Genomic DNA, 18,244 nt, shown 5'->3' with positions numbered 1-18,244 from the left:
TAAGGTTAGAAGAAAGTGCGTTAATCTAGGGGCGGAACCATGATTAAGAGTTTTGGGGGAGGGGCAGAAAAAGATAGAAACTTTGTTCCAAGAATTACTGAATCTTCCTCAGAAATAAAGGAAGAAAAGATCGATGAAAATATAGAACTGGTTGAACTAGAAAACATTCCAGAAGAATGTGAACCATTGTACCACAAGAACAAGCTCAAGACGAGCTTTAACAATCAAAAGTCATCTCTACTGGTAGATACAGCAACTACATAGAGATTGGATTAAAATTCCCTGATCATAGAAAATATCATCTACATGCATTTGTAGATAATGGATCAAAATTCACAGTTCCAAAAAGATTTGCAATTCCAGAAGAACTCTGGAAAGAAGACAATAAAAGAATAGCTACTGGCATGCAATTTGATGGAAGCCACCTAACCATGAAAGAGGTAGCTAAAAATGTTCATATCACCATTGGTGGAAGAATATTTGTCATCAACACTCTTTGGCAATCAAAAGGCCAAGGATCATATTTCTTGTTGGGAAATGATTTCCTTCTCCAATAGAGATTTGTTCAAGATGAAGAAGCTATGGGCTTCAGAAAAGGAGACAGAATGTTTTAGGCCGATAGACTGACCCAAGCAAAAAGTGTAGTAGTTCCAAACTTTACTACTCAATATCAGAGATCACAACGAAATAGTGGTGATCATAAGCCCTATACGTCCAGATTTGAACCTGTGCTTCAAATTAAGCAACAAAAAGAATTGCTTATCGAAGATTCTTTTGATGAATAAGAAGAATGAACTAGCGAAGATGAAGAAGCTAATTTCATCCATGAGCATAATCTCAAGCATTTCCAAAACAAGCTTGAATCTCAGAAAATCCCTAATCTTGATAAAATCAAGAAAATGCTCGAATAGAATATGGATTGTTAATGTTTAAGATTCAGCGGTGGCTGAACTCCAGTTAACACTGGTTCGAGGGGCGAACCTCTACTTGTGATATTCTTTGCTGATTCCGCTATCTGTCAAATGAAACACAAAGGGCGTCAGAGGGAAACCGCGGTTGGCGGTCTTCTCTTCTCTGATGCCTAAGTTAGTCAATGTATTTATGTTGACAGAATAACAATAGGTAAGTAGTACATGCGTAATTAATGAGGAGTGAGGAGTAGACCTTTTATAGGTGGGGAAGAGGCTGACATCTTCCTTGTTTTCTATGTGGGACTGATATGCTTCAGTTCCCAGCTTCTGATGCTTCAGCTAGGCGATCTTAGCGTGGCGCATGGTGGCAGGTCGTGGCGGCAGATCAGCGGTGATCTGGGGGTGAACCGGGGCTCAGGTGATAGCCTGTTTGGTTGTATTTCCGTAGGTCATACTGTTGATGGTTGTTGGTACCGCTGGCGGTGGTATGAGCGTGGCTCATTATAGCTAATTATGCTTGGAAAATGCTCATGTAAGTACATAGATGTCGACCCAAATAAATTTTAGGAAAAAGACCCAATGGTCTGTGAATTAAGATTACATGATATGAATGCCATATGTCATGTCAAAGCTATTCCTCAGTGTAAAGAGGAAGATAAAAAAGAATTTAGAAAAGATATAGAAGATCTCCTGAACAAGAGATTAATTCGACCATCTACTAGCCCTCATCATGCCCTAACTTTCTAAGTGAGAAACCATGCAGAAAATGATAGAGGAAAAGTTAGAATGGTGATTGACTATAGAGATGTCAATAAGAAGACCGTTAAAGACAGTTATCAAATAGCTTAAGCGAGAATCTTGATCAATCAGCTCAAAGGAGCTAAAGTCTTTTCAAAATTTGATGCGAAGTCGGGTTTTTGGCAAGTTAAGATGCATCTAGATAGTGTTTCTCTCACGGAATTTGGAACACCACAAGGTCATTACGAATGGTTAGTAATGCCCTTTGACCTAAAACAAGCCCCTTCAATCTTCCAAAGAATGATGGATGACATCTTCAAACATTTTGCTGAATTCTGTGTCGTCTATATCGATGACATTCTTGTCTTCTCCAAAAACAAAGAAGAACACATGAAGCACCTTTACGAGGTTGTTAAGCTGATAATTCAGCATGGGATCATCCTAGGAGAAAAGAAAGACTTTTTTTTATCCTTGTTGAAGTTGATTTTTTTGGTATAAATATTAAGAATGGAGTGATAAAACTCAACCCCATATCCTTGAGAAAATCTGGAAATACCTAGATAAAATTCCTGATGCTAAGATTCCAGAAAGATTCTTAGGAGTCATCAACTATGGAAGAGATTTCATTCCCAAAATCTCAGGACTAACAGTAATGTTATCTCCTAAAACAAGTTCCAAAAGAAAATGGAGCTTCACAGAAGATGATGAAAAATCGTGAAGCAGATAAAAGGCCTGTGCAAGAATCTCCCTCCTTTACAACAACCAGAAGAGAATGATGAAATCATACTCCAAACTGATGCTAGTGATAATTCCTGGTCCGGTGTTGTTCTGGCAAAAACACCTGGAACTAACATTGAAGAGATTTATAAATTTTGTAGTGGTTAGTTTAGCCCTGCAGAACAAAATTATCCTACAGGAGAAAAAAAAATCTTGGATGTCAAGAAAACAATTTTAAATTATCTAGCTTTTCTAGGAAAACCGTTTACTGTACGCATCGATTGTGCTAGAGTAAAAAATTTTAAACTTGATAAAGCTGCTGAGAGAGGAAGATTAGCAAATTGACAATTATTTCTTAATCAATATGATTATAATGTTGAATTAATTGCAGGAAACAAGAATTATCTTCCAGACGCCCTAACCATAGAAATGGCGATGTTCAGTCGAAGAGAAGGCAATGAAGGTCGCAATCCCAGAAACAGAAGAACAGGAAAAGAGCCTGAAAATGTTAAGGAACCTAAAGAAAAAATCCTCAAAAGATATTTGCTAAATTCAAAAGGATTAGCCACAACTAATCAATCCCAGGGTAAAGGATTAGCTAGCCCGTTTCAAACGGCAGACGGTAAAGGCCCATCAAGACAGTTTAAGGCTGTTGCTTTGCCAAAAAGAAAAATAATTCTGTCTGGAGTTATAAATGTCTTCAATTATGAATTAAAAACTTTTGATGAACTTGTGTTCAGAACTGGCAGAAGAGTAGCATATCACTAGAAAGTTATTTTAGATAACCTTTTATATGCTTTTTAGGAAAGAAACAGTGGTCTCATGTTCCCAGCTTTGTTTGCCCTACTGGAAGAACTCCATGAAAATGTCAAACCACAGTTTGAAGAAGTTTATGAAAATACACAGCAGAGTGTTGTCCAGAATGAAAAAATTCAATATCTTGAAGATCCTGAAAGTGCTAAAGTTCATGTTTTAGCACTAAAAGAATCAGATTGGTTCAACTTCCATAACCTTATTGGAAGTCATAATTCTAACTCATGTCTTCCTCCAACTCTCATCATTGTCCCTGAATCTTATGTTGGAAGATACGTAGTCAATGTCCAGAGTGAACATCCTCAAGAACACAAGCTTTGGCTTGTTGAAAATGGCTTTGTCCATAACCTTTGGACTAAAACTAGTGATGATCTCAAGGGACTACCACCCATCATAGTCATCACAGTCAAGAATGTTAGAAAAAATGACTACATTCTCATATTAAAGTTCAGATCTACTCCACCAGAGTGCATTTAGAAAAAAAAATGGCGAGACTGACTATATTTCTCCATACCATTATGTGAGAATCATTCAAGGAAAATATCCGTGTTGGATAAAATGGCCAACCAAATTCTAGTGTTCCCTGGATGAAGGCCATGTCTCTGGAATATATCAAAAGAGATCATCGAAGAAGATATAGAAAATAAATTCCTAGCAGCAGGAGAAAAAATTATTGTTACTGCATATGACCATCCTGAGGTTATTAGCAGTGACCTTTTTCTTTCTCTCAAAAGAAAAGAAATAGATTCCACGTTAGCTTACTTTCAGTGGATTGAAAAGATTGAAAAAGATAATCATATCACTACAAGATGTATGAAGATACAGATGTAAAAGAAAACGGAACAAAAGCCAGAATGGATAACAACTCTTTTGTCCTAGGTAATAATTCAGAAACAGACGAAAACATGTGAAGTAGCAGGTGTAAAAAACACCGAAAGCAACTTTGGCATTGTCCTAAAAGATGCTTTTGCTTTTCAAAAAAGAAGAAGGTGAAAAACATTTCACCTAAAGGAATTTGCTTTTCGTCAATCATCCGGAGCACTCACGAGAGCAAAAAATAATGGAGTTGTTCTATACATTTTAGTGTTTTGAATTCCTGTTGAGTTCTGCTCCCTATATAAGGAGTTTTAAGTTCAGTTTGTAAGGCATCAAAAAATTGAGCCGAAGAGTCTTCTCTCAAGAAGTAAGAAAGCCATAGTAGCAGTGTGTTATTTCCTTCCTATATACTGTGGAGTAGTGTGCTTTCATTTCAAGTAAGTATCTGTAATCATCTTCATGGATAGGTAAACAGCTTTAACTGTTTACCTAAGAATGAGGCTCTGAGTTCTCAGCTTGTAAATATGTTTAAATAAATATTTCTAGATTGCTCATCCACTTTGTCAAAATTTTTCAAATTCAAAATGATTTATGTTTATATTGTTTATCTGTTTTCTGCCTGTATGTTGTAGAACTTTGAAGTTTAGAATTTTTGTTTCATAGGAAGTACTAGTTTTGGCTTAGGATAGAAACAAGCAGCGGTGATTCCGCCTGTTAAAGTAACTGTTAGGTGAAAAACTTAAGCATGTTGAAGGCTAATTTTGTTTTTCTCAAAAGCTTAAAATTAGGTTTCCCAAAGTAAATAGTAAAATCCAAACCCAAAAGTCAACATAGAATACAATAGGCACTAGTCTTTTCCCAAAAGAATAGTGTAATACAAATTTGTTGATACAAGTGGGCAAAATACATGGTGTTTTTGGGTATAAGGGAAAAAATCCTACATTAAAAAAGTGACAAAAGACAATATAATTATAAGTAGGTGACTCACACCTAATTGTACCAATTGTTTGAGTTAGGACCCAACATCTAATAGATGGTTAAGTTGGAATGATATTGGTACAATAATGGAGCACAGGCCATGTTTGTCATTGTTTAGCTTAGACTCACTGCACAATCCAAACCATAATCTTGGTTTATGATCGCTTTGTTTCCGATGAATATTATTGCAAAGCACTATCATCATGATCATTTTTTAATTAGATGATTTTGGAATGTACCGAAGGTTTGCATTATATGCACAGAGGACTAGGAATATGTAATTTAGCTGAGTTTTGGGACATTCATTCATATTCTTAGGGATGACAAAAATTTTAATCGGATATTCGATCTTAATGGGGATAAATACAGGGCAAATGAGATATATATGAAAAATAAAGATTTCTAATTAGAGATGGGGCAAGAATAAAACTTTTGACCTAGCCGCTCGCTCTGCTAGGGTTTTCGCAGAAATTTTCTTCGACCAAAATCTCCAAAACTTTTCTCTGGACTCTAATGCAGACTCCTGCTGGCACTATGGCTGTGCGTCCTCCTGCTGATTCCGCCAGGGTGTCATTGGGTGAGGCGGGGCGGGCTGCGCTGCAAGATAACAACTGGTATATGGTTGGGCGACTGCTAGGGGCGAAGTCGCGTTTTCCTGGTTTCAAGGGCACCATTGCTTCGATCTGGCGTCTCAAATCCGGTCTTTCTGTTCATGATGCCGGAGATCGCTTCCTTTTCCAATTCACTCATGAAGCTGATCGTAATAGAGCGCTGTATGGCGGGCCGTGGTTCTATAGAAACACAATGCTGTTAGTAGGGGAGTATGATGGCGTTGGCTCAGTGGAGAAGGTTCCTCTGTGGAAGATGGAGACATGGATTACTGTCCAGGGTTTGCCATTGGCCCTTCGCAACAAGCATGCCTTAAACCTGATTGGATCTGCGGTTGGTCAGGTTATTCGTTTTGATCAATCGGCTCTTCGTAGGAAGGAGGAGGAGCAGAGGATCCGATTGGTGATGGATACGCGTCGGAGGGTGCGTACTTGGATGCTCTTTGAATTCTCTCCCATGGTGCAGCCTGAGATTACTCTTATTTATGAGAAAGTTAAGGGTTTCTGTAGGGACTGCGGTTTATTCGAGCATGAGGCTTCAGGGTGTGATGGTTTCTTGCTGACAGAGAAGGAAGCGATTCAGAATGGGCCTCCAGCAGCGGCGATGGCCGGTTTGTCATTAGACATGGGTGCTCTCCCTCTGGAACCAAAGCCAGCTCCGATGACGGAACCGATGCCTTCTGCTGAGATTGGGGGAATGGTTATGGAACTGGAGGTGCAACCGGATGGTGAGCTGCATGATTCCCAGTTGCTGGGAGTGGTGGAAGCCCATGCAGCACATGGAAGTGACGTGCTGCATGGTTCCAAGATTGATGGAAGTACAATATGTGAATCTTTAGGCTTGAGTGAGAACAATGGGGTCAACTGGCTCAAGAATTGGCAGAAGCTCTTCCCAAGTGGTGCTAAGTCAGCCACCCTGCCAACCAACTGTTGGACCACAGTGAAGAAAGGCCTCCTGAAGCCGGGGGTTGATTTGGGTTCGACTAGTTTGGTTGCTGCTGGTACCAAGAGAAAAGCGAAATATGATTTGCTTAATGCGGGTAAGAAGATGTTGTCGCTTCCAGCTCCTGCTCTCAGAGTGGATGAAAACATTGCTTTGGTCTTACAACATACAAATGGGCAGCTTATAATCTCGCCCACGAAAAAGAAGAAGTTGGGTCGTCCTCGGGGTAGTAAAAATAAGTCGAAGGCTGCTAGGAATTTGGATCCGGAGCTGCCTGCGAGGAAATCTCGTAAATGGAAGAATCATACTGACTCTGGTACTGCGCATGAATCCGCAGGTAGCTTGTCCAAGGACGAGGTTATTGCTGAGGTTGAGGCATTGGGTACAAAAGGTGATGGAGTTGAGGGTGAATTTTCATCCTCTTCTCCTAGTACTATTTAATTTCTTTTTCAGGTCGCATGAGCTATTAACTCTGTTGTTCTTTTAATTCTTCGGAGGTCTTAGTTCTTGTTTAGAATAAAAGTGCCTAACTTTAAAAGGTGGGTGTACTTGGGGTATTTGGTTTCTTATTCTATCTTTAGAGTAGGATCTTAAAGTACTCTGTAAACGACGTTTTATGACGACCCTTAGGGGTACGTCGTTTTGTACTGCTTGCTAAATTATAATGAATGGATGACCTTTTTATTCAAAAAAAAAAAAAAAGAATGATATTGTAATTTTCATTTCCATTCACACTCAATAATAATAATTTTTGTAATAAAGTTTTAATTGAATTTTTTTTATAATATGTTTTTTTTTTAATCTCACGCATTCTCACCCTTGATGGGCTCAAACACTGACCTCTTAAATGAAAAATCATTGTTTTACCACCCCACCAAGCACACGCATCCAAAAAACGTAAAAGGTCAAAGCTAAAGCTTAAACCCTGGTTGTAAAATAGTCAAAGTAACAGGACTACAGTTGGAGTAAGATGATCATTTGTATAAGATGTAGATAACTATATATTAATTAGAATCTTATTAATATATTTAATATCTTAAGATGTTTTAATTATAATTTTATATTTTAAACATAAATTATCATATATTAATTGTTGCTATAACAAGCAAGTTGGTGCGTGAGAATCTGCTCCAAAAAATCCGGATTCTTTTGGTCTCGGGTCTGAAGAATTTCTACTCCTCCGGTGGTGGCTTGGGGTCGGTTTAAGTTCGCCTTGCCGGTAACGAGGCACTGCCGGACAGGTGCTTGAAGGCTATTGCTTGGGAGGGCAGGAGATAGGTTTTTTGGCTTGGGGTATTAGCAGGTTGGTTTGGTGAATTCGGGCGGCATCTCTGGGCGCGGATGTTTGTTTTTCTGTACAGGACGGCGCTCATCAAGGTTTTCTAGATCCATCGGCGTCGTGGTTTTGGAGATTCTCGGCAGCAGTGCGCGATGCTAAATCGGCGGAGAGGGCTCATGGGAGGCTAGTGTCAGGGGCTGCTTCGGTGATGGTTCGTGGCTCTGTGGGTTTGTCTCTTGGAGGTGCTCGGCGGCCGGACCCTGGTTTTGCGGCGGAGGATCTACGGAGGAACTGCACCGGCCATTACAGGCGGAAAATGGGTGAAGGAGACATGGTTAGGGTTGGGTCAACCAGTTCTTGCTGGGCCTTGAGTTGGGCTGCTTCTCTTGGGCTGCCCTCTAGGGCTTTCTACTTTGGGTTAGGGTGTTTTTCCCTAAGCCCATCCCTACGTTTAGTTTATATATTTACAATAATTTTCTTGTATTAGGAAGCTAAGCATTTCTGTTCACTCTATGTACCTCCAGCACCTATGGAATAGTACCAAAGGAGGATTCTCGCTATGTCTACGTTTTAATTGTCTAATGAGTGGGTCTATATGTATGTACCACTGTGGGTACTACCACTCTCTTCTTGTCTGTCTGTACATGGCAGCGGAAGGGTATGTAACGGCTTATTCTGACTTGTGATGAATATATATATATTGGCACCCATTTTGGGTGGATTAAAACAAAAACAAAAAATTGTTGCTATAACAAATTCGTAATAATATTGACAATAATTCTCAATAACTCTTTTTAGGGAACTCTATATTAGAAGCTTAGTCTATTTTAAATAATTCTCTAGTGTTTAGGGAGCTATGTACTTTATGTGCTTTTAGCAAATCTTCTGGAGTAGTATCGAACAAAGAGATCCACTTTTAGATGTATTAATTTGATGTCTAATAAGTGAACCTAGTCCTACGTACCACTGTGGGTACTAACACTTCTTTTTGTCTGTCTATAGATGGCAGCGGAAGAGTATATAATGGTCGTTCTGGCTTGAGATGAATGATGTTACCGCCCTAAAAAAAAATTGTTGCTGTAGCAAATTAGCAATGCATATTGACGTAAATTCGTGGCAAGTACAAGGACTCAATCCCTCAATTTGTACGTGGACGGAATTCCCAATATCTCATAACGGGTGTAGAGAATAAATTTGAGAACATTTCAATCTCCGGCTAACCACTGCAAGTGGCCTGGTGGTTCTTGCCTAGTTGGGTGTGCTCCCTAACCTATATTCGAACCCCGAAGCTGTCAACGTGGCCAGGCACTGTGCTGCAATGCACAGTTTGAGCATTTTCACATGCGCTGAAGGGGTTTATCTTGGGCCTTGAAAGCCTTTGGTTCCCTTGACAAAGTCAAAAAAAAAAAAAAATTCTCCAGCTCCTCTTCTCTCAATGGTCGTCCCCACATAGTATTTCCCTCCTTAAAAAAAAATCTTTTGTAAATATTCTAATGCCTGCCAACTTTGGTGGATGTCCTTATCACAGTGCAAAGGGAGTAACTACACACTAAATGATTTTCATATCATAGGCTTTTTCTTTCTCAAATTTGTGTTTCTTAATGACGTACAACAGAAACTTTACGCTTAAATGGTCAGTGTGATATCGCCTTTCACCAAACTTGTAGCTCGACAAGTGAAACCTAGTCTAGAGAGTCAGCACACGCAGGAGCTTCAACCACCACTCATACGTATGCATCGATCACCTTATATAACTGTCTGTCTCGTCTCTTAGTTTTCTGTGCTGTTTTGCCAAGTCAGTTGGAGAAGAAGAGGAGGTACAGTACGTACTCCATAACGAAGAAGATCGAAATGGGAAGAGCGCCGTGCTGTGAAAAAGTTGGGCTAAAAAGAGGAAGGTGGACAGCCGAAGAAGACGAGATCTTGACAAACTACATTCAACTCCATGGAGAAGGCTCTTGGAGATCTTTGCCCAAGAATGCAGGTCTGTTATAAATATATGCATTAGTTACCTCTTTCAGTAATTAATGTTTTGGCCTTTCCTTTTCTTTTTTTTATTGTGATAAATATTTGTTTTCAAGGTTTGCTAAGGTGCGGGAAGAGTTGCAGACTGAGGTGGATAAATTATCTGAGGACTGACTTGAGGAGAGGGAACATCACACAAGAGGAGGAAGAAACCATTGTTAAGTTGCACACTGCTTTGGGTAATAGGTATGTAATAATGCATGCTCCTCAGTCCTCACCATCTCCTATATATTTCTTAATTAATTTCTTTCAAATCTACCATTTGAGTGACGTCGTTCTGGAACTCTATCATCAATTCTTTTGGTATTGTGTGGGTGCTCTTTGTACTAATGTATTGTATCCGTACGTGTTTATATGTACAAATGACGTCATTTAGTTGCACCTTTTGTAGCTTTTTTTTTTCTTTTTCTTTCCCTGATGTCAGTGAGATTTGAATCTGTGACCTTCACAGTGTTAGTTAGGCTAGCTAACCAACAGGTCACGGCTCACTTTTTGTAGCTAAGAATGCTTCAAATCAAACTCTAATCTTCTGTCTTCACAACATTGTTGTCATAATAATATTGATATTTCCCACAATAGGCATTTTGTTATAGACTTCCTTCTGCTGAAAGATCTAGAATTATGAGCTCTAGGGAGCTTCAATTATTAGGGTGAGTTAGAGAATATATGTAAATATATCAAAAGAGAAAACAAAGAGACATCATGATCCGTTACTCGAATCTTTCGAGATAGTTTAATTCTTTCTCATTGAGAACTACCGCTTACTTCAGCATTCAAGATGGTAATGTAAAATAAAAAAATAGACACATAGTTGAGCGTAGCTAGATTGTGTCTTGGCAATATGCATTGGCATACATGTAAATATATCTCTAGTTCTCAATCCTTGCCCAACTTGATCACCATATTATCAAGGCCTCGAGGGTATTATTGAATAGGTTTAATAGTCAATTTGCTACCCTAGTTTAGGCTTCACCTTTGTATCAATTTGTCATCTTAGGTTTTATTTCAGCCAATTTGCTACGTTAGGTTTTTACAATTAGTCAATTTGCTACCTTAAGTATTATTTTTGCCAATTTGCTACTTTATGTTTTCAAAATTAGCCAATTAGCCACCTTTTCGTCATATTAATTCGTCAATTTCTTCGTTCAAACATGGATTAATTTTGAAAATTTAGAAAGTAAATTGGTTAATCTTGAAAGCTTCAAGTGGCAAATTTGATGGAAGTGTAACAAATTTACCAAAAGAAAACCTAACAATTTGGCAATTATGCCTATTGAATATATTTTGACTAGTAAATACTACTGTGTTGCCGGTGGTCATTGATTGCTGCACACTTGAATATATTGACTAGTAATAGTACTGTGTTGTAGGTGGTCATTGATTGCTGCACACTTACCTGGAAGAACAGACAATGAGATTAAAAACTACTGGAACTCTCATTTGAGTCGCAAAATTTACACCTTCACCAAGCTTATGAAAAACGAATGTCTCATCCCCACCATGATCAATAATGTTTCGAAGTTAGCTGCTGCGAAATCGAAGCGCAGAGTACGTACAAGCAGATCCGCCATGAAAAGCAAGAATAAGCTCAACAAGAATGGTACAGTACTAGCCCCATTTCCACAAGTTCCAAAGCCAGCTTATAAGACTGATGTGTTTGAATCATTAACCAGAGAAAACCCAAATCAAGTGCAAACCAGTCATTCAATGGGCTTGGAGTGTTGGGCCCCAAAAGAGAGAGATGAAAAAGAGGAAGAGGAGAAGACAATAAGAACGTTGGGTGGTGTGCAAGGTTCTTGCTTGGATATTACAGCAGGGATGATTAGTTCAACTACTCCTGCTATATATGCTGCTAATAATGGAGAAAAAGAGGCATTGGACCCATATGAATGTGTAGACAGTGATGTAATTGTGGATCATAACCCAAGTGGGAGTACCACTGTTGTGGGGTTTAAGCAGCAGAGAGAAAATGGGGTCATGGGTTTTACAGATGACCATGAGGTGACCATAAAGAGTCATCAAGGTATTTGGAGCTCAAATATTGAAGGGAGCTGTGGTGAGATGTATGCTTTCTCGTCACCACTGAATGCCGCCTTTGATGATCATGAATGGCTCGATTGTGATTGGTTTGGTGGTGGTGGTGGTCTTCAATGTCATGATGATGAATTGGAGTTATGGGGTGAACGAGAGGTGAGGATACCTTGGTTATGGGAGAGTGGCAATGACGTCGGTGATCAAAGAGACTAATTGCTTGAACCATGTTTACAAATTTATTTCTGTTATTTGATTGTGTGAAGTGAAATGTAGACATGGTGTTTGTAGAATTACGTCCGGATACGCATTAAATGTGTTCTTTGAGCAAATGAATGTCAACTTTGTAACCCTTTTTTCTTTTTCTTTTCACCTTGCACGGTGATGAACCTCGGATTCAGAAAATCTCAGGTGCAGCTGCTTGTGTGTCATTAAAGAAGAGATTGTATGAAAATCATCGTTGATCGATGTGTTCAAACTTCAAAACAAGTTTGGGTGAAAGAGAGTATTTTTCTTCTTGTGCAAAACACAGTAGTAATGTACTGGTGCACCAAGAACCGTACTTCTGCAATATTGTTGAAACCATTTTCTCTGCGGTAATAATGCTGTAATCTTATGTACTTAACTGTTTGCACGGATGAATCTTCCTCAAATTTATTCCTTGCTGACCTTTAGGTGGTTTCAGAGTGTCGATATCCCTTGCAAAAACATATAATATACATAGTACCTTTTGTCTCCCTTATATCCTCGTGTATATGAGAAAATTTAAGTCCACGTTAAAGGTTACCAACTCGGCCATTAATGAGAGGGAGAGTGCTCCTTTTTTCTGATAGCTCCATCCGACCAATCCATGCATACTTTTTTAAACCTGCTAGACTTTTTCTGTGGTCACCTTGTTAATACTAACTAGAAGTCACTATCATTTGCTTAATTTCATTTACGATTTTAGGAAAAGAAATCCGGGAATATATTTGAATGAAGATCCTCATGCAACTGGGAATACTCTATTTAGAATAGATAATAGAGGCATGTGCTGCATAATGTTTCGATTTTAATGACAATAGTGACTCTAGGAGTGGTGTCCAGTCATCCCAGGGTCGACATGAACCACCACATCTACTCCATTAATGATGGATTGAAGATGAAGATTTGGTTCATTGTTCAAAAGTAAACTAGCATTCTGAAGATGATCAGTGCATTTTATAGAGAAATAAAACAAATGGGGGTGGAAGCTCAACATGAACAGGTGGAATATGAGAATCGCTGCAATTTGAACCACAAAGCTCATAGTGATCTACAAAGATTTTATAGATTACAGGCAATCAATAAACCAATGACTTGAATACGAAATAATATCAACATACTACAACATCCGCAAGAAACCATATGCCTCTACTTGAGGGCTGAGGCGGAGCTAACAGAGAAATTACACTGTTCTGACTTTTGCAGCATTATAATTTCAGGATATCAGCAACCACTTCATCGACCAAAGAACTAAATATTTGACCCTCAATCTCAACTCCGAGTGAAAATTCATCAGTTTCAAATTCAAGCCATCTTCCATACTGGCTGGTCATGTCCTTGGCCACAAGCTCATCCACCATACAATCCCCCATGCTAGTCAAAGCTGAGAATTCTTTGTAGAATTCTTCTGCTAAGATGTCCTTTCTTCTCACCATTGCTGTGCCTTTAACCCATGCTTTGTATCCCCCACCCACATAACGCCTGCATCGAAAGTCCAAGCGTTCACTTGTACAATCAAATAGTTCCCTTCGCCTTAGCCTGGACTTGCTACCATCTTTTTCAAACCGTCCTCTTCGACTCTCCAACAGATTGAACAGATGAGGGTTTATGATCTCGTGGGATCGACCCAATGCCAAGTCTTGAAACATGAATTCCACATTACACAGTGTCTCCTTAATGTACCCCAATTCCCATTCATCTGATCTCCAAGGATTCAGCATGTATACTGTAGCTGCATGGTTTCTTGCCACAGTTCCAGTGGAGGTGGAAGAAGCAGAATCTGATAACTCGGTATCAACTTCTACAGAGTGGAACTTCTTTGAAGAACACAAACCATCGACTTCTTGAGCTCGAATGGAAGAACATAACTTGCTTGCTGAATAACCAAAAACAAAAACAATAAAAAATAAAAGAGTCAGCATTTTGAAAGAGGATAAATTATCAAAGAGACAGAAACAGAAGCAGAATATAAAATTCTACATCTTATACCTTCTGTGCTATTACTATCACTGCTAACTGAAGAGTCGTAACTTTCATTTGAAAAAGTGGGTTCCAAAATTGAGACTGGACTCGGATGTCGGCAATTAAGCGTCTTTCCAGATTCAATATGACTGCTGCTATACTCGTCCACCTTATCAACTCCCTGAAAATGTTGTAGTTGTGTCAGCTACAATCAGATGCAGTAATCCAGAAGAATTGAGATAAAAAGAATTTAATTCCATAGAAAGTGACCAGCATTGTCAAGACTAGTAGTGAAAATGAGTCTTACCTGAAACTTCTGCTTAGATCTGAAAGCAGCACGATCAGCGGATGACAATTCAGAGTCATACAGGCCACCCAATTTGTCTGAAACAAACAGACGTTTGTCTCTCTCTTCATTTAGTCTTTTCACAGCACTAGCTGCATTAAAATGGGAGTCCACATCCACATTAGAAGCAGTTGAACTTGATCCTACTTTCATGGAGTCGTGACTAGAAGATTCAGTTCCATAAGACAATTCTTTCAACTTTTGTTCCAAAAGCATACTCAAAGCATCACCTCCTATCACATTGTAACCCAATGAAGACAGCTTCATACTATCAGCGTCAAGCAACAATCTTTTACCTCGGTGATCCATGCTAATACTGTTATTCTTCGGTGTGACCTGAACCGGGATTTCAGTCCCAGGAAATGATCGTGTAAGAGGGGCAGTGAATGTAAACGAAACGACATCCATGCCACCTTTCTTTTTGCAATCTTCAGACCAACTATACTGTCTGTCAGTAACTAATTTAGATTGACCTGGCTTCTGATTTTTGTCACTCAACATACCATCAACAACCCGGTCTTTATTAAAATGGAAATTTCCATCTATTGTTCGCTTCTTCCGGGTGTAATTCGTTGTATTAGAATAGGAAACTTCTTTTGCACTATCTGTTGCCTCTAAGCCTAACTTCCTTGATACAACTTTGGAGTTTCCATTACTTCGAATAGAGCTTTTGTAACGCCCAGACGAAGAATCCCCAGAAAGCGCTTTTCTGACCTGTGAGTTGGAAGCCAAAGGTTTTGAAGGTAATTTGTCTTTATCCATTAGACAATTTTGTTTCTGATTATTCTGCTTAAGAGCACCAGAAGCATTATGAGTAGAAGGTTTCCTAAGCAAGTTCTTTTGAACATTTGGTTGGCTCCTGAAGGGCTGGCTTGAGCTGGCCTCATTCTGTTCTCTCTGCCCCACCAAGCTTCTATTTTTACTTGGATTCTGACCCCTTTTCTGAACATTGACCTTTGCTTGTACTGCAAGAGAAATGGACTTTCCTTTATTCTTTGAAGTATCTTCTTCTGTATCAGATGAAGCTCTGAAGGGCATATCTACAGATCCATTCCAGCTCTTGTTCAAAGACTGACCCTTAAGGTACTTAGCAGCATTTGACTCAACTGGCTTGCGAGAGACTTCTGGAGGCCTAGCTGTCTTACAAGCCCCTTCCACTTTCTCTTTTAAATCTCGGACTTTGAAGGTTTCTGAAGATGACCCAACCAGTGTCACCTTCCGGGAAGCCTCTGCCTTTTCCTTGAGAGCCTGAACCTTCAAAGGTGCAGAAGAAGACCCTACTAGAGGCATCTTAGCCTTGACAGTAGCTTGCGGTCCAGGTTCAATCATTCTTGCAGCAGCTTCCATAATGTGCGCAGCAGTCTTAGTGGGAACAAAGCCAGGATTCTTAATAGGAGACAAAAGCTTATGGTGTGTAATTGGGATAGACTTGGCTGATCTAGGAGGCAACATTTCAGTTTGGAACTTCTCAATTGGTCTGCTATGCACCTTCTGGGGCTTTGGCTCCACAGGATTCCTAGTAGGGCCCTCCATGAGAAGGTTTCCAGAAAACATTAACTGATGATCATGATAATAATCAACGTTTTTCCTGTGGTAAGAAGCATCTTGGAAAGACTGAGTGTCAAAAAATGGGGTAGAGTAGGGCTCAGAAAGATTGGATGTGGGTAAAGAGTCCAATCCCATTAGCCTGGCAACTACACTAGGGGCTTTAGATCCATATCCTTCTTCATCTGTAACTGATGAAGCACAACTATAGTCACTGCCACCTTTGACACTCGTTGTTACCCCAGTTTCATCCTCATCAACCTAGATATACATCAAGAGTTGTAAATAGTATTAAATTTAAACCCCCACATCAAAATGGTCAAAACAAATAAGCAGTAGAAGAACAATGAAAAATTGAACACCCACCGGATGATTCCGTGTCACTGGAAAGTTCCGATAGCCTTTCTTTCCTAGTTTTGAATGCTCTAAGTAAAAACAAACATGAAAAGAAAAAATCAAAAGTTGTAACAACCCCGAATTATATAGAGAATGATATAGATAAGAATATAATGTGCACCAGTGAAGAAAAATTATGTTATTATGCAATAGTTGTACCTGGTAAATCTGACTTGCTCGAAAATAATTTTTTTCGAGATTTTGAAGACCAGTCAAACAGCTGAAAGAAACCCCCCACATGTCCTGCTCCATTTCTCACACCTTCTTTTTCAACTCCCATTTTTTCTGATGCAAATTCAAGACTACTTCAACAATCAAGTAAAGGACGCATGTAGGAAGATGATTTTGTTCCACTTGCAAAATCCATCTGCAAATTCAACAAAAACAGAATAATCTTATAATATATAAATGGTATACATATCCCTCACAAAATGGTAGTTTGGATGGAAGTCCTAAGCAATACAAAAGACAGTTATTTCATGATTCAAAAAAGTCATCTCTATTGAAATCATAGGTAAGCAGTCCAGCATATTGATACCTTTTTTAAGTCCAGCATATTGATACCTTTTTTAACAAGTAAAATCCAGCATGTGATTCATAAGACAGTTAATAATGGTTATTTAACATATGAAAAATAATAATGAGCACGTCTACATATTCTTGTGTTAGCTACAGCTCAAGCACTCAAAACCAAGATACTGAAAATCTCGCATCAAAACCATTCGCCTCTCTTCACTTCTGAGGATACTTGGCGTCTTCCAGCTTATTCACTTCTATGAGGAATTACAATCAACTGGTTTTGTTAAGTTAATAGTGGGTAAAAGCACTCAATATCAATAGTTACACTTCTCCAGTTGATTCCTACTGTCAAGGCTGCAATTTGAATTTGACCCTAGCTTCAGCCCACCCAATTGGATACAATAATTAGACTACACAACTGGGTTATGCTCCTCTCATACACACGCAGACACCAATCCCTTGTTATAATCCTACAGTGCTGATTCAATAGCCACAAGACCCCTAACCTGCTTTTTAAAATAAAGACATATGCTGCATTTACCAAAGATCATATGCCTCAAGCATCTACCTTTCTAAACCCAAGATCACTAAATTGCACAATTCAAATGAGATTCCCCAAATCAACCAAAACCCAATCCCTAATTCAAGCATCAACCTCTACTTGGCTTCTGGGAAAACCAAAATAGAGCTAAATCAAAGAAAGCCTAGCAAATCCATGCACCCAAATAAGAAAAGAAGAAGGCTTTATGCAGCAGACCCAATACAAAAGTCAACATTCACTTCAAGAACTCAACAGTTGAAGCAAATTACCACGTAAAACTGCACAGATTCAAACCCATTTACTACATTTCCTCAGCAACCAAAGCCAAAACAACAAGCAAATCACAAACCCAGAAACCAAAACCAAAGATTCCAACTTTGCACTGAAATTCAAACCAAAATCTTACCATCAACAAAGGGCTGGATCAGCTCAGGCTCTCAATGCTCGTGGGTAACAAAGAAACCAAAGCAAAGCAATTAAAGAATGAGCAGAGATTTGAAGGGAGGAACATTAAAAATGGGCAATCTTTTTTACTAATCTGGGGCCAGAGACCAACTCTCTCACTGTCTCTCAGAGCATTCATGAGGCCCAGGTTCTAGTTCAAAACATTAAATTGGGGACAGGGTGGGAATTTGTGTGTTTTTTGAAAACAATAAATAAATAAATAAACCCATTAAAAAAATTCTGAAAAACGAGCAAAAAAAAAAAGGCTATAACGTCTCTTTTTGGAGATTTCATTTCAAATTCCAAACGTTGTTGGGTGATGGAGGAAGGGTCATAAAGTTACACGCTGGTGCATGTGGGAGACTGTGCTGCCATGTGACACCTGTCCC

At 39.1% G+C, this 18,244-nt stretch overlaps 2 protein-coding genes across 2 annotated transcripts; one reads left to right on the top strand and one right to left on the bottom strand.

Annotated features, from left to right (window-relative positions):
• Window positions 1–9,443: 9,443 nt before the first annotated feature.
• LOC112200214 (myb-related protein P) lies at window positions 9,444–12,333 on the top strand. The gene is made up of 3 exons (XM_024341235.2): window positions 9,444–9,787; window positions 9,885–10,014; window positions 11,199–12,333. Exons 1-3 carry the CDS (start codon window positions 9,655–9,657, stop codon window positions 12,073–12,075), a joined length of 1,140 nt encoding a protein of 379 aa, XP_024197003.1. The 5' UTR covers window positions 9,444–9,654; the 3' UTR covers window positions 12,076–12,333.
• Window positions 12,334–13,085: 752 nt separating this feature from the next.
• LOC112200182 lies at window positions 13,086–18,017 on the bottom strand. Its single transcript, XM_024341201.2, has 6 exons — window positions 17,818–18,017; window positions 16,511–16,718; window positions 16,322–16,380; window positions 14,372–16,216; window positions 14,092–14,245; window positions 13,086–13,978 (listed from the first exon to the last, which is right to left on the bottom strand). The coding sequence occupies exons 2-6, from the start codon at window positions 16,629–16,631 to the stop codon at window positions 13,311–13,313; spliced, it is 2,847 nt and encodes a 948-aa protein (XP_024196969.1). The 5' UTR covers window positions 16,632–16,718; window positions 17,818–18,017; the 3' UTR covers window positions 13,086–13,310.
• Between the last annotated feature and the right edge of the window lie 227 nt (window positions 18,018–18,244).

This window comes from Rosa chinensis, chromosome 4 (assembly GCF_002994745.2).
Source record: "Rosa chinensis cultivar Old Blush chromosome 4, RchiOBHm-V2, whole genome shotgun sequence".
Taxonomy (NCBI): Eukaryota; Viridiplantae; Streptophyta; class Magnoliopsida; order Rosales; family Rosaceae; genus Rosa; species Rosa chinensis.
Note: the sequence above shows the minus strand (reverse complement) of the source record. Positions and strands in the feature narration are given on the sequence as shown.